Here is a 27880-nt window from a genome sequence, read left to right as displayed (position 1 = left end):
CTGGGTAAATTTGATGTCTGAATAGTTGGAAAGGATAAATTATCTTTTACAGATCTGTATGCAGGTTCAGCACAGCAAAGGCGCGTATACACACTGGTTCGGTAATTTAAAACTGCGTATACGCAGGTTTGCCTTGATATAGGAGCGTATGCACGCAGGTTCTACATATTGAAGTAGCGTATGTCCCATAAAATATGTTTTAGCTACTTCTGTTTATTGCTACAGTGTTCTGGGTTCATGATTGGTTTTTGGTTACTATTACTGTATTCTGGCTACAACAGTCAGAGAAGTGATTGTTTGATTCAGTTTTGGTTGGTGCAAAGAAGATTGGTTGATGCAGATATATTTAATGTTTGATTGATGTTATTGATGGATCCAGTCTGAAAATTTATGAAACATGGTCCCTAGAAGAAAAGAGAAGGTTGTAGCCTTCTGTAGGCCAGCACCTACGTACTAGTACATCAGCTAGTACAAGAGCTAAGGGGGTTGTAGCTCCCTTCCAAGAGAATCTGGAGAACGAGAGAAGGTTGTAGCCTTCTGCAGGTAGAAGCCTGCATACTGGTATAAGACTGCACTAGTACAAAAATATTGTAAAAAGAAGTTTCTTATTAAAAGAAAATAGAGACGAATTGCAGCAGGTGGTTTTCACCCACATTGGGTTTCCACCTTATATCTTGTGTTCATGTGTGTGATTGCCTGTACTGTTTACTGCACTTGATTATTGTTTTATGGTTCTAATACACAGATTAAGATCAGCTAACTAAATTATAAGTCTGTAAGATATACACGGTTTTCTCTAAACATAATTGCGTATATACGCAGGTTAAATTAGCAGAAGTAGCGTATATCAATCTGTTTATGGAAATAAAAAATTGTTAAATTTCTAATACTGATTCACCCCCCCTCTCAATATTATTTCCAACACCTACAAAGCTTGTGTGTTTGGCCCTAAACAATTTCAGAGGAATGGCAAGTCTTTGTCCAAAGCATCTTGGGACAAGACACATTACCAAGGTGGGATGGGATGTGGTCAGACCTGCAATAGGAGGAGATGAGGCGAGCTCTAGTAAAGAGCTCCATCAACGGAAGCAGCAACAAGGGTTCGAAGGGTGAGAAGGAGGAAAGAATGTGGCCCTTGCATCAGAGGGTCCTAGTTAGGGACAGGGGCAGAAGAAAGAAAAGGACCTATCTAAGGTCAAGTGCTTTAGGTGTGGCGAGTTTGGCCACTACAGTACTCAATGTCCTCTCAGGAAGAAGGACAAGCAGGAGAAGCAAGACCAGGCGATAGCATCCACAGAGATAGACAAATTGTCCTCCAGGTTGGAGGAATACTTTGCCATGTTTTCAGCTATACCTTTAGAAGTGAGGTGGGGTGATATGGAGTTATAGTCCCAAAGTTGCACAGACATTGGGTAGGGTCCATTGAGGTGTCTTTTTCATGGATCATTACCTTGCTACAGGGGCCCACAGTATTAAGTAGCTAGATGGATTAGTGTCAGTTGATGCAGTCAGATACCAGAGTGACAATTGTAGACTAGTTATTGTTAGGTGCTTAGGAGCATAGAGCAATGTTGACAACAGAGCAGGAGGCTCAGTAGTAGAGTCAGCAGCAACGCAGATTCCCCAATGGACAGTGCAGAGAGTAGTAGTAGTCAAATGCTTAGGAGACAGATGCAACACAAAGATATAGTTGATTCAGTATTTCAGATGCTTCTCAGTTTCAGTAGCAACAACATTAGTTGAGAGGGACTTGCAGTGCAGATGCAGAGTTCGCAACAATATAACAGTGTCAGCAGCAGTACAGATGTAACATTAGAGTTGCATAGTGGTTTGTGGGCAGTGGTAGGCAGTGACAATGGCTAGACATCAACATTGTATGGAGGATGATGCAGAGACAAGGTGTTGGAGCAATTAAACACTAGAACACCTTCCTCGCTAAGAGGGAGTGTTAGTTTTTGTAGCATCGAACGATGTTATAGTCTTGACAGTTGTCAGAGAGGCTAAGAAACACGAGGACTCCATAACCCTGAATAGGTTTTAAGAAAATCCACCTAGAAATGCCTTAATTAAGTTAATTAATCAGTAATTAAATTTTTCCTAAGTCTAACTTAGGGAAAATGATTAATTAACAATAATTAATTGAGGAAGGTGAGATTTCTCTAGAAACTCACATGGATCGACTAGGAAATAATCTCAGCCATTGATTAAGTTTTAATCTTGGTTGTTGGAGTCCCACAGTGAGATTATAAGAAGAAGTCGATGGGTAGATGGAGGAACACACTTGAGATCGATTTCCTTGGGCAGTTCAATTTCTCCAGAGAGCAATCGTAGTTGTCAAAAGAGTTCGAGCTAGAGAAGGGAAGCAGAGACAGAGAAGGGCAAAGACAGTGAGTCCGGAGGAAGTTTTCTAGTTCCAGAGAGTTAGTAGCAGAAAGGACGCTTTTTCTAGAGAGGCTGTGTAGACCTGGCATAAATAGCTTCATAGGGAGATCGATTTTGCTGAAGGGAAGGGTGATTCAGTTGCAGTTGGTTTAGAAATTCTCCAGGAGGCCAAGCAAATTCCTTCTAGTGGTAGAGTCAGCCAAGACGTCATCTTTCCTAGCAGTTCTAGGGCTTAGCAAGTTAGAGCCTGCACAAGCATTGCACAGAGGCTCATGCAGAGGCCGTACGACTAGCTAGTTTTGCTAGTTGTTGGAGCTGGATTAGGCGTGCTGCGTGGTGTTGAAGTATTTGCCTCACAGATATTTTGGCCAGTTTATTTTGCTGATTGGATTGCCAGTTGGGAATCCATAGATTGTACTCAGAATTTCTCATTGCTGCTTAATAATAAAAACCCTCAGCTGTTGCACCAATTTTCCCAAGTTGGGTCTTTTCAGGGACTTTTGTCAAAAAATAACAGTGTTATATTTTTGTGTGTGTGCACCAATATTTTTCTTAGTTTCCATTTATCTTCCGCAATATTTCTATCTGTGAAGATTTCACTGTGATTAATTCGTTGTTGCCATAGAAATAAACTGTTAAATTGATTCACTGTTAGAATAATTAGTCATAGTTGCTGCAATAGAATTTCAGTAGTGAAATTTTCACATATTGCATTGGATTCTTCCACTTGTGAACCTTCTAGTTGTTTTGAGGAGGTGAGGTATTATGCGTTGATGGAGAAGTATCAGGTTTGAGGGGATAGCTTCTTTCTAGGAGCTAGTAGTTTGCTCTATGAATACAACATGTTTAGATTTGTAGATGGTAGGTTTGGTTGAGTTGTAGGGGGAGATGACTGGTATTAGTGAAAACACTTTCCTTGTAAAGAGGGAGTGGGTTGCTCCAAAATTATTTACACCATGCTTGGGGTTGCTTCATGTGATGTTAGGTGCATGATGGATGAATGACCATTCGTTGTTCCATGGTTAACAGTAGATATGAGGTGGCCTTCTCATTGATTGTTAGACCTTGTTGGATGCCTATGTGACATTCATTCCTTAAATGTTGAAGAGCTAGACTAAATGATGCACACATGGAGAGTGAGTGGTTTACTTGGAGGGTGAATTGCCTTGGGGAGGAATGTTGGGCATCTTGGAGGAGGTTGTTGCTCCATAGGTGGCACAAACACACTTGGTTGCTTGCATGGAGGCTTGTGCTTGATGTGAGGATGCCTAGGTTGAGGGAATAATCAAGTAGTTGTGGTGGACATAGAGAAGCAAATAACATAGGAGTGTTGGAGCCTTTGGAGGCTTGTGGAGGTGGAGCATTGTACCTTCCTGAGGAGCAATCATGACCTTGCTTGTTGGATGTATTCGCCTTGAAGCTTGATATGTGTGACTCATAAAGGGTGTAAGACACACGTGGGCCTATATTCTTGTAGATATGTTGTTTTTAGTGGATTAAGACCACTATTATATTGTTGGCCTTTTTTACCTCATATAAATAGATGGAGGAGAGAGTCATTTGTTCATACTTGATCTTGTAGATTCTTTCATCACACACTTGTATTAGAGATGTGAGGGGTGGAGTACACTACTTCCTCTCTCTTATTTACACTTTATATTATCTTGTTTTGTCTTTGTGCACTAGGATTCTTGGAGAAGCTCAAGAGGTCTTCTAGGGTTAGAGTATCACCCTACAGAGGCAAAGAAGCGAGGGTTCATCATAAATCCTCTAGGGATAAAGATGGCATTGTATCTTGTAGCTCTTGTGAGAGAAGAAGACTAGGATTTTGGAAACTTCATTGCCACTGATTATGGTTGTTGAGAAGGAGAAGAGAAGCAATTATTTTACATGAGCCAAGGAAGTCTTGCCAGTAATAATTGCTAGGTTGTTGAGGATTTTTGGTAGAGTGACCAGCTTTGGTTACTAGTGATTCATAGGTAGGAGTTGGTGACTAGGGTTTTCTTGGTTTCCCTAGTTAGGGTTTGGAGAGTTTAAAGTTGTATCACCATGCGATAAGTTGTGAGTATATAAATCTACTTCATCTCTTATATATAGAAGTGTTTCAGCTGTCCAATAATTGTGTACTTGCATATTTGATTTTCATTTTGTGTTGTCTTTTTGATTGGATGATTTTTAACACATGTTGTTCATGTTAATGTGACATAACAGAGGGATGAAATTGTTAAGTGATTTAGTATATCTCTTGAAAATAGGGGAACAAATTTACTACTGTAAATTCTGCTGTAATAAAATTATTTCAGAGTACTCCTATTCATGTAAAAATTTGCCCTAAGGGCTATCCATGTTGACATTAAAGTATATTAGTTTGGATCTTTTCTCTTGCCTAGTGATTTCCACTGACGTGAAGTATTAGCTGTTGTAATAATATATTTCAGATCAGCCCTATGGCTGAAAGCTCTCGGGATCTGTGAAACCTCTATTGAGATGTGAAATTTTAGATTTACATTAATTTCTCTATATCCAAAACTTTTACAAAATGTATGTCCTTTGTATCAATAAAGCAACATAATATAGTGGCTTGTTAAGAATGGAAATTTTACCCTGTCAAGGGTTTTCTCCACCATAGTCTCTATTGTCACTGTTTTCTGGTTTCCTGTCAATCTTTAGTGCATTGGTTTATTTGTCACGCTAATGTAGACATTTATTCTTGTAAGTTCCCTGGTTGTTGACGTTTTATTTTAGCAAACCTTGTGCACTAGGGTGCCCATTATGAGGCCCCCAATGCAATATGGTGAGGTTCAATAAATGAAAGCAAGGTTGTCAACTAATCTCATAAATGCAAAGTGATGGCTAGTAAAGGTGGCCAGTATAGAATCAAACCCAAATGTCTAACATGTGAACCCTAGCCTCATAACTGCAGAGTCTTCTTTGTCCAAGTTCATATCCAAAACTATTGAAAATTTGGTGGATGCATGAACATTTTTATCAATCCAACTAGCACTTGAGATCAAATTCCAAGTTCGGTGCTAGCCAAATGGAAACTCAAGAGGGGAGCCAATTCAATGTCACCAAACTACCCATTTGTCACTTTAAGCTGTCTCTCCTTTGGCATAAGGGGGGTATCCCTAAATTAGGATTGTTAAAGGTAAGCAATGGACACTCAAGGTGAAATGAAGAGTTAGCAGCAAAACATTTGTAACATAGTGAAAATAGGGTGATGTTAGATCGAGACCACTTTCTATCCAGGTTGGGAAAATGGAGTCACAAAGAGAATCAAGAGGGCTGCAAAGGGATGATAAATGTGTCTAGTTATTGTTGTTACAGACATGCAGAAAACTAAAGATGAGGCAGATTTATCGTTTCAAAGGTGGCCTTGTATGCACATGCCAATCAATAAGATGTGATCCTACCACTAGCTAAAAATCAATATGTGACCTTTTACTTAAGTGGCATAACATAGAAGCATCAACTAGCAAGTAAAAACAAGAATTTTGTAGGGACTTCACCTTATCCAAATCACTTATTTGAGAGACATGATTGCTGCATGCTCGAAACCCTTATTGTAGCAGAATTAAATTAACATTCTAGATAAATAAAGAAGCAAATGAAATAGACAGACACACCTAAGAAACCCAAAACTTTCCATTTACTTGCATTGATTAGATATTAAATGAAGCTCAAATAGGAGTCCTACAAATCCAACCATAACTCACAAATGGAGAGAGCTAGAGCTTTTATAGGCATGTAGCTCCATCTCTTTTTACAAACAAAATAGTCTAGATCCACCAAGTTCTTGAAGCACAATGTTTCTCTGACATAACCAACTTCATGAAACAAGTCAAAAAAATAATAATATCAGAGTGGTTATGTCATGTGTCTTCTCCAAAGTAGTTGACCATGTCAACAAGCTCCACTATCCAACATCCTCCTGAATCCTCTCCAAGAGAGGTCACTCCAATAATACTCTTGAATTGATGTGCAACAACCACCTCAAAATAGCATGTGTGGACCTTAATAAGGCAGACCAAGTAAGTTCTCCAAAAATAGCAAGTGGCCTCCTAGATCTCCTCTGGTAAAAATAATATTTAGCAAGTCAAGGATAGGGTGGTGCTCTCCAATAGGCTTTGTTACCAATCAGAATAGCAGTATTGCTAAGGTCCCAGAAACCCGCTTGATGGGAACACATAGGGCAGGGGTTCATTGTCACCTTAGTCCAAGCCCCTGCTATTTAGGCCCAAAATCCTCCTAAACGGCCAAGGGAGGATTGCAAAAGATAACCCCAGTTAATTCCAAACAAGACCAGTGCCTTATGTGGGATCACTTTGAGTGGAGGTGTTCACTTTTAAGTTTTCGGAACTGCTTAGTTGTAAAATGTGTGACTGTGCAGCAAAAAACTAAATAGCAATTTTTGTAGCACCAAAACATAAAATATATAGTGTGTGACCTATGGATTTTGGTCTACAAAAAATAATCTAACCAAATATGCAATTATTTTTTGATTTGGGATGCTCTTTAGAAAGTTACATGTCAAAACGTGCTGTCGTAAATATCAGACTATAAAGTATGCATAAAATTGTAGGGACAATGACCTATTTAGCCTAAAACAGCCACCTTACGGCTGCCTAAGAACTTCCAGACTGAAACCATAGGGGTAGATATGTATGAGGGTTAATCTTGAGGCTTTTGGGGTCTCCCCTCAAGCTAAAATGGATGAAAAAATGAATTTCCATCAGGTTGGAAATCATTTCTCAGAATTTTGAGTGAAATATTCTCAGTAAATTCACCTAGAAATTTCCAAATTTAGATTTGTGCTTAAAATATGGCTAGAAATTATCTAAAATTTACTCTAAATACAAGGAAATGGCTCAGTTATGGCTGAAACCTCTCTTTTATTGCAGAATCAGTTTGTTATAGCAAGAAAATGTTCAGATCCACAAGACAAATCACCTAGATACAAGTGTAAAATATACTAGAACATACGTGTACCTATCCGTGGTTACAGTTAACAAGTTGCCCTATTTTCCCCAAGGAGAAGCATGCTAAATAAAATAAACAATTGATAATTAATTTACCCTAAATTAATTGCAGTGTTAAACACACATGCAATGGACAAAATATGAAGGTAATCGTGAGATATTTTATTATTCACATGGTGTACATTTATAATACATTGATGTGACTGTTGAATTCATATTCCAATGTCTCTTGGACTCCCTTTGACTGTTCAGCTCCCACACCTTAACCCTTAGCGGATTAGGTGTCCAACATTTCCCCCTTAATCCGAAGGGGTATGTATGAGTCCAAGAAGAGAGAAGTAATACAAAATGTGCAAAAATGTATGGCAGCACTAGGCTAAATGTGCTCTCTGAAATGTTGGCATAAGGTGGGAGAACTCAAGGTCTCAACCGACGATGGTTTAAGGATTACCACCAACACTGGAACGCTTAGTGTAGTTCCCAGAACTCTTCCAAATCTGGCAAGACGCTGAAATTTTCTGCTAGAGGAAGTGTCCCTAATGCTTTGGAGAGGGAGACCTTCAACCTCGAAGAAAGGAGGTCTACAACCTGCGGTGGTTTAAGGAATGTGACCAACCAAAAGAAAGTTTAGTGTGATTCCTAGAACTCTTCCAAATCTGGCAAGAAGCTGAATTCTTTTGCTATAGGGAAGTGCTCCTTAATGCTTTGAAGAGGGAGACCTTCAACTTGGAAAAAAGGAGGTCTACAACCTGCGGTGGTTTAAGGAAGGCCATCAACCAAAGGCATGCTTAGGGGATTTTGTATCTTTGGCTACAACTCTGAATCTGGGTATGGCTGTCACTAGCTGTAGGCTCAGGCAACAGGTTCAGGTTGTGGCTTAGGCTCGCTTGATTTATCTTTGAAACTTGTAGATGACCATTGATTCCCCCCCTGTTAGATACAAAGTGAGAAGATGGATAAAACTCAACTGCAAGACTTTTTAGTACTCTTGAACAAATTATATGATATGAGCGAAATATCTTCTTGGTGGTTGAAGCCCATTGCCAAGAAGCGATCCATCCAAGGTGAATCTTTGTTCTTGCAGGATGATTGTTTTTGAAGCATCTGCTTGAAGAATGAGTGTGCTGACCACAATGATTGCACGGGTGAAGATCAAAACAACGATCTTTCACATGGCCAACTTAGTCACAATGTTGGCATTTGACAACTTTTGGCTACGAATGAGGAGTAGAACCTGGAACAGGTGAAGGTGAGCTATCATGAAGAAATCCGACACTCTGAAATTTGATGGGCTTTGAGTAATCTGGAATATGAAAGGACGCCTCCTTATCATATCCAAGACCTGTTTTGTGCTTGTTTCTGACAAGCTCTTCCTAAGGTCTGATGATGGGCTTGGGAAGTGCAGGTTGAATTTCTGCATTTGTGTACAAATCTTCTCTTGCAATGGGCATTGGATCTGAATCAACCTCTACTTTACTGACTTGATCACTTGCTGGCTGCTGATGGGAGTCAGTTTCAACCTCAAATAGAGGATTGTTCTGAAAAAAACAAATTCAGAATGATGCTCACATTGTTGTAGCTCTTCTTGCTGTAGCTTTGTCTCAAGCTGCAAAAACTCAATTTTCTCTTGTGCATTTTGTAGACAGAATTTAATATCTCTTAGAATGGCTTTATCAATCATGATTGTTGTTGAAGAATCTAGGGCACACATAATCAAGTTGATTCTTTGTTACATGATAACAATTTGTGAAGTATTTATACAATTTATCTTAGCTTAATGTTTCTTCATTATCAGTGTGTATATGTTAGCTTCATCGAACTGCTATCAAAAACCAAAAGAGACAAGAACACGAATATTTGGCTTTTTGCCAAGGCCAAAACCTCTCCCTCTTGAAGAGGAAAACCCACGCGAAATTCTTCTTATGGAGATTCACTTGACAAATACCAAGACCATGACCCTTGATACAATCTGCCTCTCCAAAACCAAGACATCAGTCCTCTGCTCCATCACTGCTGAGATGTTCATGTTTGCTGCACTTTTGAAGTCGTCACTGTTGCATCTTTCTCATATCACTGAGATCTATTGAGATCTTCACTGTGTTCTTTATTCGATGCTTTCATTTAGGGCTCCATTATGACAATCATTAGGATGACTGGTTCACCATATTTCATCAAGCACTAGGATCATCACCATACCTTACCTTTTATTATATGCCAAGAGAATATGTCAAGACTGAGAGATCACTGTGATCCTTCTTATGTCTACACAGTGAGTCTTTCCTCATCATATAAATACATCCTTCAAGACTGTGATAGTATTCTAGATCCTTACCTTTTCATTAATGCCGAGACTGTGATGAATACTGTGCATCGAGGATATTGTTGTCAGGACTGCATCTTTGATACTGTAACCAAACATAACGTTACACTGGGATCTGTTAAGGGTATATGAGGTAGTAAGAGCATAGATACACTTATATATATGCTAAGATTAATAGCACAGACTTCATGCCAATGTTGTGACCTCATCCGCAGTCCTTTCTCCTCCATCATCTGAGATCCATCTTGACTGCACCTACAGGTATGCCGAGAATAGGATCTAGCCCAGACTTTAGTCAATGTTGCGTCCTCATTCGAAGTTGTTTATGCACCCGAGATCTGGCCATGACTGCACCTAATACCCAATTGAGGTGCAGTCAAGCCCTAATGTGACTCCTTCATGTGAGGCTTCAGAGGAATGCAAGATCTCCTTCTAGATTGCGGATACCTTATGCGAGGTCTGTCCCTTCTTAACTGCGTATACCTACACCCAATACTCACATGAAATTTCAGAGAGAGATGCGAAACTGTGATCTGCATTTTGTGGATACCTTGACGGGGTATTTATAGTGGTGAGCCACCTATATTTGAGCCGACATGAACCCATGAACCTTCATGACTCTTTCCTTGAGCCGACATGAACCCATGAACCTTCATGACTCTTTCCTTGAGCCGACGTGACTTTCATTTATTTAATTAATTCTATTTGGAGCTGACATGAATAATTTCTTCTTGTTTTCGCTTGCAAACTTCTTGGAGGATTATGCTTGGTCTTTGGAGGGCTTCTTCACAACTTTGTGGACTTGAATACATTTACATAAACTCATGAAGAGTTTCTATACATATGACATGACTCTTTGACATATAAATAAATCCTAAAGACATCAAGAAGAAGTCTTTCACCTAGTGACACTTCTTGCTCATGAAACCCATGTAGCAAGGCATACAAAAATAATTTATTTCCTTTTATTACATCATTTACAAAGATCATGTCATTATGAAGACCGAACCTAGTTACACTTTCTTCAACAATTGTGATGTTGACAGTAGAATGTATTAGATTGTTTAGTAATTCCGATATTCCATCAGCCATTTTCCAACAATTTAAATTGTTGAATGCACTCCCAAAATCAAATAAAAAGGTGCTCCACCAGACTACAAACTAATATGAACCAATACATATATAAAAGGGACTCTTGACCTTCAAAGTGCACATATATGTAAATAGTTCAACACCAATACAACACAAGGCATAAATTACTCACTGCTCAATGCACTTATTGCTTCAATTTCAGCTGCAATAATAGTTGCTTCCTTCCATATGAGAACCATACCACAAGTATCATCACTCCATACATACTCATATACCATAAAACTCAAACCACTTTCATATTATCCATATACCATATATCATCATATATCATATGTGGCCTATAATACATCACATAACATACCACTCACGACCTTCTTCAAAAATCAGCTCAGATGCATTATCACTTCATATACACCTTTTTAAAAAACATTCCATACACACACTTTACTCCATACGCTTTATGATTTTTCTTTAAAAGGGACACAAAGCATATTTTATAACTTCACTCATTCACTCATGAACCATTAAACATGCCACACTTATATGAGCATATGACCCCCTTTTAAAAATCAACGCATATAAACTATCTTTTAAAAGTTACCATATGCATACATTAAAAAGTATGTAAAAACTTCAACGCACACCATATGATACACGGTCATTCAAAACATTCAATTTTCATAATATATCGACCTGCAACATATATTATTTTATATTATTTTCTATGCAAAGACATACAAAACTTGGTTTTAACATACCATTCAGGCGTATGTACAGTCCAATGCACAATTCAAACTTTTCAACGCTTCAAATGATTTGTATATAATGCAAATTGTTCCACGGCTTCAACAGAGGTTGCATACACCGATCTTTTAGGAATAGGTTTTCATGACACCACACCCAATTTTCATACATGGTTTCCAACGTTCATCAGTCAACATATAACGGTCCTCTTAAATGAGTTGCCAGCATACCATTATTCAATGAACACATGTAAAACTATCTTCAAACAGCGCAACCCTTAAAACAGTTTAACGCCCAAAGCAAACATTCATCAATCAATATAGTGCAACATACATACCATAGAATACCAAACGACCTTCTACCAAACGCAGAGCATACACTGTCTAGTACCACAATCCAACAAAAATCGATTATGTGCATTCAATGGCAACGAACACCGTATTCACCATACTATTGCATATATGCCATATTTTCACTGCAAATTCTACATAGGAGGCAACGCTCCAGGGAACGAGAATCACTCCAGCACATTATCAATGCAACCCTAAAAAATTCAACACACTCTCCAACAAATATATACCACTGCTTTCAGCAAAGATGAAAGATTTGATGCCTTTGTTCCATAGGAAGCTCGGTCCTATAGTGGTCGCTATTGTGCTACAGGTGGTCGTTTTTTAATTAATTTTCAGAACAACATGCAGCAGGGTGCAAGAAAATGGTAGAGAATGACACAAAAAACGTTGAGGTGAGGCAGGTTGAAGATGACAAGTCTAACAGGTGCAAAATTGATAGATGACCGGTCTCTGCTCTTACAAACGCTCAGAAAGGCATAGAACAAACAAGGAGGAGAGGGCAACTTTACAAAGGCCACAAGTGGCTCACACTTGAGCAGGGCAAGAGATCGCCTACTCTGATGCCATGTTAAACACACATGCAATTGACAGAATATGAAAGATAATCGTGAGATACTTTATTATTCACATGATGTACATTTATAATACATTGGTGTGACTGTTGGATTCATATTCCAATGTTTCTTGGACTCCCTTTGACTGTTCAACCCCCACATCTTAACCCTTAGCGGATTAGGTGTCCAACATCCAAAATGTAGAAAACAAAAAAGGTCTTAGAATTTTAATAAGAAGTGGTTGTTGGATTATACTTGTTTCTTTGCTTACTTCACCCTTGTTGGAGTGCAAAATTAACACCCTCTTAAGTCGATGTAATCTGTGTTGGAAAAACTATTTGGGCGGGGGGGTGGGGGGGGTGAATCAGTGTTTTGTAAATGTCAACAATTTAAGTATCAAACGATTAGCCAATAACATTGCATCAAATGGGCACTCTATATATATATATATATATATATATATATATATATATATAGATATAGATATTACAAAGGAAGCTACAACTTTTGGTTTACCAGCTACAACTAGAAGGGCTACAACCCCAAGATTTACCAACTCCCACTAGAAGGAGGCGAAAACCTCCTGAAGGAAGCTACAACTTCCTTCCCTAGCACCACCTTGCCACCCTATAGAATAAAAGATAAAATAAGATCTTCTTGGGCTCTCATACCAGGGACAATGGCCCAATTACAACAACACTCAAATTTTATAAAGACAATTTCATACCTTAGATTATCAATACCCTTACTTGTCTTCAACAACTTGTTCCAAGACTTCAAAGGTCGTCTCCAAGTCTTCTTCAACAAATGTCAAAATCTGCTCCAAGTCTGCCTCAGGTCTACTTCTAGAAGGCTTCAACAAATGTCTTAGAAATCTGCTCCTAGTCTGCTCAAAAATGCCTTTTTATAATACTTCATAGACTGCTTCAAGTGCTGATCCAAAATCTGCTACAAGTAAGGCTCCAAGAGCTCCTCCAAAAAGGGTCTCCAAAATCTACTCTAAAGTGTCTTCAAGATTTCTCCAAAAAGGATTCTCCAAAAGTATTCAAGAATGCTTCCAAAAAAGCTGTTGTAGAGTCACTCCAAGGACATTTCAGAAACTTCTTCAAGAATGCTTCAAGTTCAAGACTGCTCCTCAGGAATTCCTCAAAACATATCAAAAACCAACTCCAAAAATGTCTTCAATAATCTTCTAGAACTCTCAAACATAGCTTCAAAAATGTTCTTCAAGATTGATCAAAACAACTTCAATATAGCTCTAGGAAGATCTGCAATAACCTAAAGTACAAGGTCGAGAATCTCAGGTGAATAGGCCTAGTTGCAGGGCCGAGTCTGAGGTATAGGGCCAAAGATTTCAGATGCAAATTGCAGGGCCAAGCCTGAGGTAAAGGGCCGAAAATTTCAGATGTGAATTGCAAGGTTGATTTTGAGGTAAAGGGTCGAGTTGCAGGCACCAAGGTCTGTCCTCAAGAGGTCAAAATTAGAACTGTAGGGAAGCCGAAATTCCTCCAATACCAGGCTGAGTTCTACTCTTGTGATTAGTGCAACAAAGTGACTGGGTTCAGATTCCAGATCCAATGATATACTTCAAATGTAGATCATAACATCACTAAAACCATATCCCAAGAGCCATAGAAACCAGAATCAAATACTTGCTCCATCAACTTCTTTTAAAGTTCATGAGATATGAACCACTAAGTCTCCTTCAACAAACCCGAACTTGTCTCTTGCTTCCTTGGACGAGTTGGAGGTTAAGTGGGGGAGAGAGCTTGTGTATTTATACTTGTTTAGTCACACAAATTGGACCGACTTTTAAATGGACATCACTGTTCTTAGAGCCGAACTGAACTCTTATCAAGCTGACCTATACAAGGAGGACACTTAAAAATCAAACTTTTCCTTTTTTGTAATCTCCTCTCAAGGCAGATTTGTACCAATGAATTTAGGCTTCTTAATTTATGAATTTTGACCTTCCTTTTAGGGCAACAATGAATGTTAAGGCTAAAAACCTTTAGGGCAAATGTGTTGGTGCGAAACCCATTGATTGGGGCATCAATCATTAAATATTAATATCTTTCCAATGAGCAAGACCCACAAAATGTGCCACCTATCAAATGAAATGGTATGAAAAGGACAATCACTCTAGGAGGTCCTTGTAACCAAATTCGCTAAAATGTGCATGCAAATCCTCAAGCAAGTACTGGCCCATTCACCCTTTGACATCAATGACAAATTTTTCCAACAACCTGCTAAAATAAAAGGAGTGGGTTTAGTCTTGAATAGAAATTATTCCCATAATCGACTTAACTTCCTTAATAAATTTCACACCTACTCAGGAGTGACCTCTCTCAAAGTGGCTTCTTCGGCCTTGAAATCTTGTGTGCGATGAATACAAGACCCTACACAATTTGAAGATCCCTCTCAGAATGGTCTAGTTGCTTGGATCAATCCACCTGCAAAACAAATTGACAAAGTGGGGTCACCCGCTAGTTTGCCCCTTCCATGTGACTATGTAGCCCTTTAATGACAAGATCTGTTAGCTTTAGCATGATTTTATTTATTATTGAGAAAACTAGAATAGAAATTGTTACCCACCACTAGTGGGTGACAACCATAGGAGAAATTTTCTCTAGATTTTTCTTTAGCCGACAGCCAACAACCCCTTGCAACCACTAGATAGCTCGATGTGCCACTATTCTAAGCCAAGTCTGAAGGTATGGCTTTTCATTATGCAATTGGGTATTTTTGCTTACTTATCATGGACACATCTAGACATGGATTAGTGGGGGGATTCGACAGAAAGAATGAGCTTGGTCTGTATTATTGTCCCCTTACTCAGCTTGGTGGTTAGTCTTGTATCCCAGTTCTATGGAATCTCCTCTAGTGGCTACTAGCTTTAGGAGTGATAGTACATGGGAAACCCCAATTTTGGTTTCGTGGTCCTGCTTCCCAACACTACATACATCACTCCCCTCTGCTCATTATAACCCCTTTTCACATATTTCCCATCCGGGTCCACATTTGTCCATTGGGTCCACAAGGAGTTAGCCCCCCCTCCCCTTGTCCACACTTTGGGTTGGGCGTGGAACGATGCCCCGAAGGTTGATGCAACAAAAAAGAAAAGTAAAAGCATAATTTGGCCACTTACAACAGGGAAATATACCATAAAATGCAAAAGATAGTCGGGACATAAAAATTTAGCACTTGGGCAAAATCAGAACATGAGCTCTACCCCGTGTCATGGCCATCACCCTGGTTCCTAGGGCCCTATATGAGCCCCCTGCATCATTAAGCAACCCATGATTGTCCCAACCCTTGGTAGTCGATGAATTGCCCAACCTTAAGGGGGGTATTCACTACTATATCATTTACATCATGCTCTCATTCCCTGGAGCCCCATGCAGTTGTAAAAAGAAAAATCAATAATCAGTAAAAGGCATATGAAAAAGGGTGGGAAAACTAACGTCGGGGTAACTCATGTACCACAATTTCTCCCTCCTACATTTATACACCCATGTGTGGGCTTCCCTCATTATTGCAACTAGTTACCCTTGTACCATGACATGTGGCTTGGAGCCTTCCCTTGCTACCACACTCCGTTCCACCAATATTTCACATGGCACCTGCCATTTTGACAGATCTACCATGGACTTGTCACTCCCTTAGAGGTTGAGACCACCTAATAGGATCCTTTATTAACCTCCCTCTTGAGCCTAGGGACACCTGTACATTTTAAAGTCCATTATGGGATGGCATGCCACTATGAAGTGTCCACTTGATCCCTGATTCATAAGCTCATTTACTCAATTGCACTAAGGAATTGTTGTACTAGAAGGTGAGGAGATGCATTGGATCTTATATGGGATTGAAGGTGGGTCTTTGCCTTGGGTTTGTAACTTTGGCCTCCTTATACGGGATCCAAGCCTTCTAGAGGGTCATGATGGCAATTGTAGGGTGAGAGTTGAGAGCCATGGACCTCCTCCATAGCAAAGCATTGATTGCCACACCATGGGATTTATTCAGCACCAAATTTGGCTTGCCCGTGCCCCAGTCATGCAGAGATGATGATGCAATTGGAGCACATTGCCCAACCGACCACATCTTTGCACTAGACACTTGGTATATGATCAAGGGCCCATATGGGGTTTTTCCTCACCTAGGGAGACATGGGAGGGCTTGTATCATCATTCTTGTCCTTATGGATGGAGTATTGACATGTTTGATCCAGTTGTAGACCCATGAGACCATTCACTATGCCCCACGGCCACTTGGGAGCACCACATATGTTTTGTTTGGAAACCAAGGGGCCAACCCCTTGGTCATGATTTTGAGAGCCCTCTTCTTCATTTTGGCACATGAGGGACATATATTGGCCTTCCAACGGCCCTTTGCACCATGATTATATCATTTCGGCCTCATTAGGAGGGCTTATATTGTACTTTTGGAGCTATTTGATGGGCTCGTCACGAATTGTATTGCTATTTTGCACATTAGAGTTGTTTTAGGGGCTTATTATGCTAACTAGATTAAATCAAACCCCTTGAGGCTCATATAAATAAAATTGAGCCTCATTTGTGAATCATCATCACTTGACTTGGGAATCGAGATTAGTTCTCTCCTAAGAGAATTTCACACTTTTCTTGGTTTGTCTATTGGAGATCTCTTGATGCATTTTGATATCTTTGGAGCTGAAATTTTCGTTCTCTTGGAGCCATTTTCTTGATTTTGGATTTGGATATATCTCTTGTTGTCTTGTAAGTATTCTTTTGAAAGATATTTGCATAATAATGTCTAATGTGTGGAAATTATGCAACTAGCTATTGTTCTTTCATGCCCTAATTGTTGAATATCATTGTAAAAGAATGTTAGATTGCAAATTTGTGCATGTTACTCATTGATAACAAGTAGATGAATGTTCCTAGTGGAGTAGAACTCATTTTCTTTCCATGAAAGTCCATAAATATTGGGTGGGTAAATGTTAGAGAGTGCTTGCTAGGGCATCATTTTCTAGCCTCCTTGAAGATGATTTTGGCCGGATTTCGAATCACATAGACTCCATAGCCCAAGAACAAGGCACTGATCCGAGCAAATTTGGTGGTCAACCCCTTTTTCCTCTTCTTTTTCTCCCAAAAATTTCGGTCTCTCACCTAGACATCCTTGCTAGGGCATCATGCGAATTTCTCTAGAGGGATGATTTTACACTTCCACTTGGACAAACTTCTGCGTTGTTGTCTCCTCTAGAGGTTCACCAAGTTTCATGGGTTTTCAATGGTTCATTTGTGAGAAAAGCTAAGCCCTAGCTCGGATTTTGGAAGTCAACCTTTAACGTCATAGTGAGAGACTTGTTGAGGGTTACATTCAATCAAGGTTTGATCAATTTTAACCCTTTCTTTGTCCTAGCTTGACCTAGAGTCCTCCTTGGAGGTGTCTCTTTCATGATAAACCTTAAAACCCTAGGTCCAATGTGGACCCAACCTAGGTTTCTCAACCCTAGCCATAGCTATATTAGAGATCTTGATTCTAGGATACATTATCTTACTGTATCATCAAAAATCCCTAGACCTTGATTCCCATCCTTGAGCCTTTCTTGGAGAGCCTTTATCTTGCTCTTGAAGCAAGCAAGCCATTATTTGAGCCTCTCCTTTGAATGAGCTTTGGAAATCATATTCTAGCTTATTATTGACCTTATCCTCCTAGTGATTTCCTCCATACCGGGACTCCTCCCATTGGTGAAAGTTTGTAGAGAGCAGGGGACATCGACTGAGGTGACAGTGGGTCCTTGTCTCGTTGTTGCCATTTGGTCTAGTAGTTGTCCTTCAAGTACCCCTCCTAGGGCCCCTACTAGATTGTGTGGTAACAAAAACCCCATAACATATATCAAGAAATAGAATGGAAATACGAATCACTCCGCACAATGCATATTAAAAAAAGTATACATAGGTTTGCAAGAATGAGCTCTTTTATTATGATAACGCTAATCTCAAATGACAACAACAACATTACAAATGAGGGGAGGCTAGCCTTTATAGACAAAATTGTAATGAATAGACTACAACTAGCTTATGGCTAGTTTTGACTCTCCCTCAAGAAAATATATTACTAGCAATCCACATATTGGAGACTTGGTAAATAATTCATGAAATATTATAGATTAATTTTTAATTCTTCCACTTAGGGGTTGACTTGGACAAATATCCATGATTTAGCTCAATATTGCCCCTTGCTTGTGGTCCTCATTGGTCAATAGTCAAAATAGTGAGCCTTGAAGGATCAATGTTCAACTAATTTGGTGCATAACAAATTCAACTTGGTCCATGGAAGAGCATGACTTGTTTGAGGAGTTTGACTTGTACATTTGGTGGACAAATTCATCTTGAAATGGATACAATCTCAGCCCCATGCTCAACTCCCTAGTCCATCTTCTTTCTAATGGCTAGTTGACTCGTCCCAATGGTTACTTTGACGTCCAACGATTAGTTCAACTTGACTTTTCTCCTTGAATAATTTGACTTAGCCATCCTGTTGTTGGATCTTCAACACCCTTACCCACTTGGCAATTTTGGAACCTAGGTATTGCTTTGTAGGTCTTGATTTGTATTGGGTATCCCTTAGATTTTCCATATCCTATGGAGCATTGCCACATCATCACCCTGTATGCCACATCATCACCTCCTTGTGCTAGTTCTCTAAATCCTTGACTAATATTTGAAATCTGACACATGGGTATTGTTTGTCTCTTCGTGATAATCACTTTTGATATAATGCATGTCTAATTCTGCCCAACATTCTGCTTGTTTTGTCCCTTGGAAATTTGCTATGACCTATTCCAAGTTTGATCAAGTCATAACTAGCCATTGGATGCATTGATTGGAAAAATTCCATGTGGCATGGAATCCTCTCATCAAACTACACATTTTGAAATTCCGTGTGGCATGGAATCCTCTCATCAAACTACACATTCTAAGACCAAGTTGACTTTTTTACCACCAGGACCTCCTTGCATTGGGAACCATGAATTGCCTCGAGAAACGTGAAATGTTGTCAAATGAGACTACCATGCTTTAAGAGTTGTCATGAGGAGTAGTGCATCAAATACAAAGTCACTTACAGAGTCAATAGACCCTAACCATGTGGAATGACATAGGTGCACCTTGACGCGGGTTGGACCAGCCTATACACTAGTGATCACCCCTACAAATATAGGCTTCCATAAAACCATGAGTCCACCTAAGGCCATCCAATATTTTACAGGGCGAGAGTAATTGGAAGAAACTTCAAGGGACTAACCATGGTCCGACCAAGACAACAAAATACTGATTCAATGACAAAGACATAGGTCTAAGATACCTAATACAGGGCCTCACATCATGGGTTTTACATTTCTTTTGACTTGTGATCTTGGGGTTACAATGGTGACAAAAAATGTTGCACTGATATATGTGTACCCTTGTTGACATGTGAGGTAACAGGGCTCTTATCCAAGAAATACAATAAATATTCTCCATAAGAGAAGTGCCCTTGAATCCATAAATCTCAACCAACTCCATGAAGGTGCTCTCTAGAAGAATGGGTCAAGGTAGTTATAACCAATGTTCCACGGGGAGTGTCCCCCAGGGTCAGGTGCGCGCACCCCACGCACCCGGGACGGGGGGACGTCTGGGGAAACGTTTGACGCAGGGGGGGACGTTTCCCCAGTGTGGGGGACGCGACTCCCTCAAAATGGGCTATGCATCCCCCCTTAAATTTGCTTGTAAACAATGATTTATGACAGGGAAAATGTAGTATTTGACCATATTTCCCTACTAATGCTATGCTATTCATGGTAATGTTAAATTCTTAAAGTAAAAGGATGAAAATGAAAGATAAAGGAGAATGAGAATGTCACTTTTACTTAAATTTTTAACATTACCATGAAATGACTCAGGATGTTTGAGAGTGGTTCTGACCTCATTGGATTTCATATGGAGAAAATAGAATTTTAGATCTCACTCAAAATCCAGCAGACTTAACAGTTTTCCAAGAATTCGGGATTCGATAGAGTGCAATGTTTCCATTGCATTTTGTCATGTACAAGGGTATGGAATTAGTATTTAATCAAGAGCACCAAGCCCTTTGTGTACTTTAGAGTGACTTTTAGACTCATCACTCCATTGTTTTTGAGTTTTAGTTATATCAATTTACTATTCCAGTCTTTAGATTTCAGTGTCTATTATAGTCTATTTTGCTTAGTACTAATTAGGTTCTAGAATGATAAATGATGAATTTTATTTTAAATCGATTTAGAATCTAGAATGATGAATGATGAATTTAATTATTAAATCAATGTAGATTCGAGAATGGTGAATAATGAATATTGAATATGGATCAGAGTATTTCATTATTGAATCTTGTGGTTTATGGATGAATCATGTATGTATTAGTAAGGATGATGAGTATGGATCAATGTATTTCATTATTTAATTCAATTATGTATGTATCATTCTATTTATGCTTTCATTATTGAATATGAGTTATATATATATATATATATATATATATATATATTAAAAAGGAAAAAAAATTATATACCCCGACGTCCCCCCGTCCCCCCTAAATTTCCCTAAAATTTCAGGGTACTCCCACACGTCCCCTTTGTGCATCTCCCCGCACCCGCGTCTCCCCGTCCCGGAGTCTTGGTGGAACATTGGTTATAACCTAAGTCACATGACACGAGGACATGAGACACGGAGGACACGTAAATACGAGTATTCAATACGAAATGCAGCGACCTTGAAACAGGACACGAGGGACACGTTTTATATATATTTAATAAAAAATATCTATATATATATATATATATATATACCGAAATATAGTTTTTTATCCATATTAAATTGCAGGTTGCAGCTTATCTAATCAAATTAAAATATAATTACTTCTCAAAGTTCATAGTTCACTTTAAAAAAATAAATAGAATCAAAATTTACTATTTAGAAATTAGAATGTGATATGCTTGGTCTTGATTCTTGAATATTCAATGTTCATTTTTCATGTACAACTTACAAGCACATAAGAAAATAACTAAAGTCTAATCCTATTGATTTCCTCTGCCCCTCTTGCGAGAAAATGCCACAACTTTCCCTTTCCCTCTAGATGTAGATGCTGGTGCTGGTGGAGTTGGCAGTGGAGTTTGCTATGCTCTAGAAGTTGAAGAACTAGAAGTAGGAGCTATAGGAGGTAGACCACGTCCTCTACTGGTGGTAGGGGTAGCCAGGCATGTGGTGTCACCTGGAAACATTACAATCTCCTAATCCTGAAATCCTGAAAAATTGATAAGTCTACTGCATTTTGAATGAAATCTAAAATTCTACTTTCTCCATATGAAATCCAATGAGGCCGGAACCATTCTCAAACATCCTGAGTCATTTCATGGTAATGTTAAAAATTTAAGTAAAAGGATGAAAATGAAGATTAAGGAGAATGTCACTTTTACTTTAAGAATTTAACATTACCATGAATAGCATATCAATACTAGGGCCTAGACTTGATCATTAAGCTGCCCCACTCAAAAATTATTTGTTTCTTTCAAAACAAATTGCAGCTTATGCAAGCAACGTTTTCTATCAACGGAATACGCGTTTTCCAGATGCAGGACACAATGAAAACCAGCGAATACGTTTTACATTTTACAGGACACGATGAAAAACGTTTTCGACACGTTTTAAGGCCGTTTTCGTGTCCGGCACGTAAAATACGGGACACGGGACCTTGGAGGACGTGTCCTGTGACTTAGGTTATAACCTCCCTCAACAAATAATAAAATAAACCCAAAGGAGAGTGTGCCCTAGAGAAGTGTGTAATAACTTTTCACATGTGTGGTGAACGAAGAAGATGAGTATAATAAATAGTAATTTTTCTCCAACAAATCATATAATAATGCAATAGCATGGGTTGGAAAGAAAAACTAAGGCTAAAACCACCCTCATCTCCACCGTACCTCCAAATATGTGCTAGTAAAGGGGCGATTTCCACGTATGGAAAAATATGCCAATAAGGGGAGAACTCTACTCCCTCAAACCATTGAATGACACCTCATCACTAGATAGACAATATTCTTAGGGGTATTCAGACCAGAAGGAAAATATGTTAGATCACCATAAAAATGTGTGCAAAAGAGAAGTACTCCTTAATAATAAGCATGTGCTAGATCACCATAAAAATGTATGTGAAAGAGAAGTACTTAATAATAAGCATGAACCAAAATGAGAATGCCAATAAGCATACTCAAATCACAACATCTAGGAGCAATAATTAATCAATAAAACTTAGGGAAGCTCTTAGTTGATGGGTACCACACCCCATGAGGGGTATCCCCCCCTCCAAGGGTCAATCAAATGCGAGATCAAAATTATGGAAGACCCTTAAATACCTCTCAAACACCACCACATCTGTTAGAGGCAAGCCTCCACACACAATATGATGATGATAACAGGGAAAACAAGGCACATCACCTAACGATAATAAATCATTTAGAAATAATCCCACCATGGTGATGTGATTGAGGGGGCCATTTAAAAAGTGTACATTCCACATACTCTCCTTTGGGGAATGCACACCCACCATTGCTAGTGGTAGGACACACCATAAGGGAAGAACCAAGAAGAGTATGTGCATCCATGCCCTTGTATCCATCAATTTCCATCCACTACAAATATGCCATGTCACATCTCACGCCACCATTATCCAACCCCTTGGAGGGTCAGAACTATCATAAATGACCAAGAAGCGTAACAAGTGTACCAAGGACAGCACCATGATCATATGAGGTAGCAAGCAAGCATCATCACTGAAAATTGACGCCAAAAGATTGATCCATTAAGCAAAGGCAATATGAAGAATGCTCCACTAGATGAGCCATCAAGTATGACAATCCACCAAGGAGAAAATGTGTCTTCTCCACCAAAACACTAACCCAATCAAATAGTATGAAGGGATATACCTCAATCCATGAAAATTTCAAAAGCGCTATGCTGCAAACTCATCCATTGTGATGAAAATCACAAGATCAAAAGATTAAACATCATGCAATGTGATGAGGGGTAACAGACATCATTAATTTTTTCCTTTTTTATATGCTCTCTTTGTTGAACACTTCAATATTTTCACCTTCTAAAAGTTAAACAATTCTCCAACTTGTCCTTGTATGATGCATAGACAAACGCCTCTAAACAAATAAGGTTGGGGAACAAACCGTCTGAAGTACCACTTACATTGGTAATGATGTAAGTTCCTGCCCAGATGTGCGTATAAATCTTATCAAGAAAATGCGAGTCTAGGAACCGAAGTTGCAAAAATGGAGACAAAAATTAAAGGCCACAAATATTGATCATAGTCACAAATGCTTGCCTTCTAGCCTGGGTTGCAATGGGAAGTGAAATAGTGATTATGATGCTTGCACAAGAAAGGAAAAATAATTGTCTTGTTGCAAAGAATGTCAAGGTGACACTACTGTTATTGGTTGGAAAAGATTCTGTAGATCTGAAAGGCAATAGCTCACATTCTTATCATCTCAAACTCAGATATGTACAACATTCACAATATTGTCTCAATGTGTATATCACCGTAGTTCACTACTTGCATTTTGTTATTCTTAATGAAATGTCAAAACCCTGCCAATCAAAGGGGGTTGCCTCTGCATTTGTTTGAGCATTATTACAAGATTAGAAATGAAGTTGTTTGGAGCTTTCTTTGGAGTTACCTTGTTTGTTTATTCTATGGATGTTCAGTTGGACACTTTAATATTTAGTTGTTGTGATTTTTTGTGCTGTCTTCTTAGGTGCAAGATTTAGAAATTCAGAACCTGAACCTGAAGGAGGAAATAGAAACCTTTTTTCTGAAGCCTGAAGAAAATGGAGTTGAAAAAGATGGTGTCAAGCATGTAAACAGTAAGAGCTGTAAATATAAACACAGAGTATGGGATTATGACTTTGAAAGACAAGGAAAGTCCCAGAGCGACTATCCTATGGATAAACTGGGGAATTATCATAATTCTGAAGAGAATGATTTGCATAAGAACCGTCTCTTTGCATGTAGGGCAAAATCATCCAGTCATTTTCCAATGCCTCCTATCACACAAATGAAAGCAGTTGCTAGAGATGATGAGATGCTTTATAAGTGGAAAGACAATGCAGTGGTACAGAGTGCTTTTAGTGCCTGCCTCTCTCTTATTGTTGGCATGATTGCGTGGAAGGCTCAAGATCCATGCATGCCACTAGTTACTGCATTGTTCATTGTGGTGGGAATGTCTTTAAATAGTGTTCTTAGGTTCTTCTCAAGAACAGAGAACAGGCTGGGTTCTGATGCACTCGCACTTTTGAGCTTTAACTGGTTTATTCTTGGTACTCTTGCATCTCCTACATTACCACATATTGTGCAGATACTGACTCCTCCAGCCTCTAAGTTTGGTTATCTATTAGCCAGTTGGCTTGGTTTGAACTTGAGTTAACAAAACACTCAACAAAATGTTTGATTGCTGCATTATCAATGTAAATCTGCATAAAAAATCACGTATAAATTTGGATGGTGAGGAGAAAATTTTAGCGGAATCAACAAACAAAATGTTACTGTCTTTTTTTGTGATGTAGTTAGGCATTTATGCCCATGTTCCAAATGTAGAACATTAGGATATTATATTCTGTCTTTTTCATCTTAGGACCTTCGTGAAGCCAAAGTGTAAGGATTGTTGTTAGTAGTTTATGAAATTTTGCATGCTAGTTATGCATGCCTAATCACTATGTACAGATGGTATATTAAATGTTTTTAATCTATAAACGAAAATTTTGTTTTTTAAAGCTAAGTAAGATGCTTCCGATTGTGGCAAATGTGCCCCTCTTTTTTTAAAAGATGCTTCCCTTGTTACTGTGGTGGCAAACATGTCTTAATTTTTTCACAAGATGCTTCTAAGTGTGACAAATGTGCTCTTCCATTTACAACGCTCTCAAAAGGTCCTTTGGGGTGGGATGTCATGGGCAAGGTATCGATTCTGCCAAAATTGCTTAGATGCTTCTGATCTTTTCACAAAATGGTTCTAATTTTCTGTGTGGAGACATGTCCCTCCCATTTACAACACTATCAAAAGATCCTTTAAGCTGGCATCCCATGCATGGGTATCTATTATGCCAAAGTTACTTGGCACTTGCACCTACCCCAGCCATGTTTGAAGGGAGAAATGCGTTTCTGGGATATTTGAATCTTCGTGGTCCTGACCCAGCTGTATGGAATGGCTCACTTTCGTGGGCAAGACTGTGCTTAAAGGGAGAAATGTGTCTCTGGGATATTTGAATCTTGTTGGGATATGAAACACCCTTGCTTCGCTTTACCATTGGACCAAGACCCTTTATATTCACGAGTTGGATTTGAGTTGAAACCTACAAGTGGTGGTTGGCTAAAACAGTGCCTAAAGGATTTTCTCTTTGTATTCCTATGTGATATTGAAAGTCTCTCTATGCAGTCCTTTAAGATTTTGGGTGAATCTGGATTGGGCTTGTGGCTCACATCAAGACCTCTCCCTGAGTACTATCAGTTTGGACTTGAAAAAGATTAAAACATCATCAACATATACAATTAACCAATCAAAATATGGCCTGAAAACTTGATCCATGAATAGCATGCATATAACTGAAAGCATCATTGAAATTTAACTAGATATGATTAGAATTTAAAGGATTTTCTCTTTCTATTCTTATGTGATGTCAAAACTTTATCTGTTTCCTTGTAAAACTGCTTGTTATGCAGTCCTTTCAGATTTGGATTGGGCTGTGGTTCACACCAAGACCTCCATCAAGGGATCTGATTACTGTCAGTTTGGCTATACAACTGCAAAAATATTGAAATATGATTGGAGATAAGCAGATTTCAACTTACCCATTTAAGCTCTCCTCGCTCAATTGAATTAGGCTGTCAGATCTCCCTATTTCCCATTTCATTCTCTCCTCTGACTGTCGACAGTTTATAGTCAGATTAGAACCTAAGAAGTACATTCTTATAATATAATAGGGTTCAGGCGTATTTTGTCATAGTCAGATTAGAACTTATGAAGTACATTCTTGATCAATGATAACATAAAAGGGTTCAAAGCTTATTGTGTTGCTGGCTTATTGGTTACTATATATGTGATGGTGCAAACTATTTTATTATAGCGGTGTATTTCTATCTTGAGATTTCATTCTATCTTAGTATTTTTGTTTTAGTTGTTTATGTTAGATGTGTGATGAAGGATTCCACATGCATGATATCTATGAGAGCAAGATGGTTTATAAAGTATTTCATCTTACCCACATTAAAAGTTTGCTAATTGGGAAGTTGATCTCATTTTAGTAACATTTATGATACAAGTTGTCCACGAAATTGCAAACCTAGAAAATGTGGAAAAAATCCTCCACCCCACAAGGTGTGTGCTTTGTGGCAATGCTCAGAGAAGTGGCTATCACTTGATCCCAACTCTCTCCGTTTAAGCTTTGTCCTAGCTAAACTAAGGGGGGTGGTCCCTAAAGAATATTCTGAAGGATAACTTGCTAGAGGTAACAAGTTCTAAGACAAAATTAGTAAGGCAATCACCATTCAATATAACTTGAAATGAAATTAGAGATTGATTAGCAAGTATAAATGTTTATGAGCATATAAATGTCAACAATATATTCAAATCCTACAAGACAAATTGTAAGAGACCGGTGCCTTTAAATATAACCTGCAAGAAATATATGCTCAAAGAGAAATCACACTACTTGGAAATGAGATATGATTTTTCAAGTTACAGGAATAACAAGCTGCAAAACAAGTGTTAGTGAATCAAAACCACAATAGACTATATACAAATATGAGATATGAGAAACAAGATGGAAATAAAGCTTGCAAGAAAGTAACGCTTGTTAGAAACAATGAAAACCAAGACACTACTGGTGGGGGGTGAATCAATGGTGTGGCCAAATTATAAAAAAAATCACAAATTATAGTTTTCAATCACTTTAACAATCACTCATGGATCAACAACACAACTCAATCATAACATAATCGTCATCAAACGCATGAACAACATATACACAAGACACCAATCTTCATTTCATTACAAACTTCAACTTGATTACGTCATTGCCCCACAAGCTACTACTTGTAGGTTTATTAGCTGCTACTGAAAGGACCTTCTATACTTGTTCGTTTATCAGTCTTTACTGAAAGGGATTGTTGCCCCTACTCATTTATTAGTCTTTGCTGAAAGGGACTCTTGCCCCTGCTCGTTTATCAGTCAATACTGAAAGAGACTCTTGCCCCTGCTTGTTTATCAACACTCACTAGAAGGGACTTTTGCCTCTGAACATTTAGCAGCACCCAATGGAAGGAGTTGCTACCCTTGATCTGCAAGCTACCACTTGCCAGCCTTGTTGATCCTTCTTTCATCCATTTTCAAACTAGAACCAATAG

The 27880-nt window shown here is 38.7% G+C and overlaps 1 protein-coding gene across 13 annotated transcripts in view; it reads left to right on the top strand.

Moving 5' to 3' along the window:
* Positions 1-25220, top strand: part of LOC149183445 (uncharacterized) — a 246867-nt gene extending 221647 nt beyond the window's left edge. For 9 of the 13 annotated variants that reach the window (XM_089417132.1, XM_089417131.1, XM_089417130.1 and 6 more), the window contains one exon: positions 24240-25220. In XM_089417132.1, coding sequence (XP_089273258.1) covers positions 24240-24908 — 669 coding nt within the window. In that variant the 3' untranslated portion in view covers positions 24909-25220. The remainder of the gene's footprint in view (positions 1-24239) is intronic. The other 4 variants (XM_089417136.1, XM_089417135.1, XM_089417134.1 and 1 more) reach the window with 1 other exon arrangement.
* Positions 25221-27880: the final 2660 nt, after the last annotated feature.

Source organism: Pinus tabuliformis, chromosome 3_2, assembly GCF_031772625.1.
Source record: "Pinus tabuliformis cultivar Carrire ecotype Pingquan chromosome 3_2, CPIR1, whole genome shotgun sequence".
Lineage (NCBI taxonomy): Eukaryota > Viridiplantae > Streptophyta > Pinopsida > Pinales > Pinaceae > Pinus > Pinus tabuliformis.
The sequence above is the reverse complement of the archived record's forward strand: the minus strand, read 5'-3'. Positions and strand labels throughout refer to the sequence as shown.